The sequence below is a fragment of the Priapulus caudatus genome, unplaced genomic scaffold (assembly GCF_000485595.1).
Source record: "Priapulus caudatus unplaced genomic scaffold, Priapulus_caudatus-5.0.1 Scaffold1086, whole genome shotgun sequence".
NCBI lineage: Eukaryota > Metazoa > Priapulida > Priapulimorpha > Priapulimorphida > Priapulidae > Priapulus > Priapulus caudatus.
Window position 1 is genome coordinate 100,778 of NW_014578147.1, and position 2,345 is coordinate 103,122.

General features: G+C 41.2%; 2 protein-coding genes across 2 annotated transcripts in view; both read left to right on the top strand.

Moving 5' to 3' along the window:
• Positions 1-796, top strand: part of LOC106815301 (zinc finger protein 431-like) — a gene marked incomplete at its 3' end in the record, with an annotated part of 5,862 nt that extends 5,066 nt beyond the window's left edge. The window contains exon 3 of the mRNA XM_014819746.1: positions 525-796. Coding sequence (XP_014675232.1) covers positions 525-796 — 272 coding nt within the window. The remainder of the gene's footprint in view (positions 1-524) is intronic.
• Positions 797-841: 45 nt separating this feature from the next.
• On the top strand, positions 842-1,294 carry LOC106815302 (protein krueppel-like; the record flags this gene model as incomplete). Its single annotated transcript, XM_014819747.1, has 2 exons — positions 842-898; positions 959-1,294. Coding segments are annotated over 2 exons (393 nt in total), but the record flags the coding sequence as incomplete, so codon positions are not given.
• Between the last annotated feature and the right edge of the window lie 1,051 nt (positions 1,295-2,345).

The following is a 2,345-nucleotide window of genomic DNA, read 5'->3' on the forward strand; positions in this document are numbered from 1 at the left end:
GTGTGTGTGTGTGTGTGTGTGTGTGTGTGTGTGCGTGCGTGCGTGCGTGCGTGCGTGCGTGCGTGCGTGCGTGCGTGCGTGCGTGCGTGCGTACGTACGTACGTACGTACGTACGTACGTATGCATGCATGCATGTATGCATGTATGTATGCATGTTATGTATGTGTTGCATGTTCTTTGTATGCATTATGTGCTTGACATTATAGTTAAATGACGCGTGATGTTTAGATGATATTAATTCGATGTTCAGAATAAACAGTTATATTGCAATCATAAACAGGGCGCGTTTTTGTTCTACATCAATACGCGGTGTTCAATGCATTGATTTCTATCCTCTTTACTAATTTGCAGGCGAGCCTATATATATAGAACCTGAATTCTACAAGTGAGACGAGACTGTCTTCGAAGCAAAACATGTGGTCGTAACTTGAACGCCAGACAGGGTAGACATATCTGACGTGTGTGACCAATACGTGGCAGCTTTCCCCGAAGCACGATGGACTACGTGAGAATTAATTCCGTAGAAAATCTATATGAGTGCGATCTGTGTGATGCTGCATTCTCACAATCGTGTCGGATGAAGAGACACATGAGAACTCACACGGGAGAGAAACCATACAAGTGCGATCTGTGTGATGCTACCTTTGCACGCTCGGATAACCTGAAGACACACACAAGAACTCACACGGGAGAGAAACCGTACAAGTGCGATCTGTGTGATGCTACCTTTGCACAATCGAGTAATCTGAAGACACACATAAGAACTCACACTCAAGAGAAACCGTACAAGTGCGAACTGTGTGATGCTGCCTTCTCACAATCGTGTTCTGTGAAGATACACATGAGAACTCACACGGGGGAGAAACCATATAAGTGCGATATCTGTGATGCTACCTTCTCCCGTTTGGATCATGTGAAGACACACCTGAGAACTCACACTCAAGAGAAACCATATAAGTGCGATCGCTGTGATGCTACCTTCTCCCGTCTGGATAGTGTGAAGACACACCTGAGAACTCACAGTCAAGAGAAAAGATATAAGTGCAAGCGGTGTGATGTTGCCTTTCCACAATCGGGTACTCTGAAGACACACATGAAAACCCACACGGGAGAGAAACCGTTTAAGTGCGATCTGTGTGATGCTACCTTTGCACAATCGGCTCATTTGAAGACACACATGAGAACTCACACGGGAGAGAAACCGTACAAGTGCGAACTGTGTGATGCTGCCTTCTCACATTCGTGTTCTTTGAAGACACACATGAGAACCCACACGGGAGAGAAACCGTACAAGTGCGATCTGTGTGATGCTGCTTTCACATTATCGGATAATCTGAAGACACACATGAGAACTCACACGGGAGAAAAAACGAAGAAGAAGAATACGAAAGAAAAAATCAATTAAATGTAACATTTGAATTGAAGAGTTAGCTCTATAATCACACATGGCAATGCATAATAACTCTATGGAGATGTCGTACAGATGTAAGCAGAAAGTACATCTCGAACTGTCAGACTCACATGTAAGATCAGCTTGGCTCTGTGAACAAGCGAGCACACTGCAAACATGTGAACTGGAGCAGTGCGGAATACCAACTAATGCAACTCAACTTTTCCAAAGTGGAAGCTGGACTAGGAATTAATTAAAAAAGTCTTCAAATCTTTAAGGTATACAACCGGACTGTGTTATGTTTGTGATTTTTTTGGTGTTTTGAATCTATACCTAACCTGTGGCCATGAAAACTCTTTGTAACCTTTTGTAAGTAACTGTACGTTTGAACACTGATCTAATAAAACTCATTATGATTAATAATATCAATGTCTACCGTCAAATTCAAAACCCTGTGTTACAGGTTGGTATTATTGATCATGTATACATAGATATGAGTACAGTAGTATCAGGGGTTAATAATGGCTAACATTTGTCATTATTAACTCCTGGTAGTATGTATGTGTATGTGTGCGTATATGCATGCATATATATTTATATGCACATAGTAGTGATGAACATTGCAATTGTAAATAAATCATATATGCCTCACTTCTTCTAGGTTTCAAAACCTGGATTTTTTACCAGGCATACAGGAGACCATAATAGATCTGTTTGCAGTAAAATTAAACTTCTTCTACTCCAACTGTTTGGATTAGATCGGTTGCTGAAGAGATTCGATCGTGTGTCACGACTAAGTTTTTGAGTTTTTAGTCAAGATGCTAGAAAAATTCACACAGTGACCCATAACAGGTTGTAAATTCAAGGTCAAAATTTAAAAACACAAGCGAGCAGTGTATCACTGTATGTAAACGAGCTCTCTGCGCACATTACATGTAAGTTATAGAGAGCATTT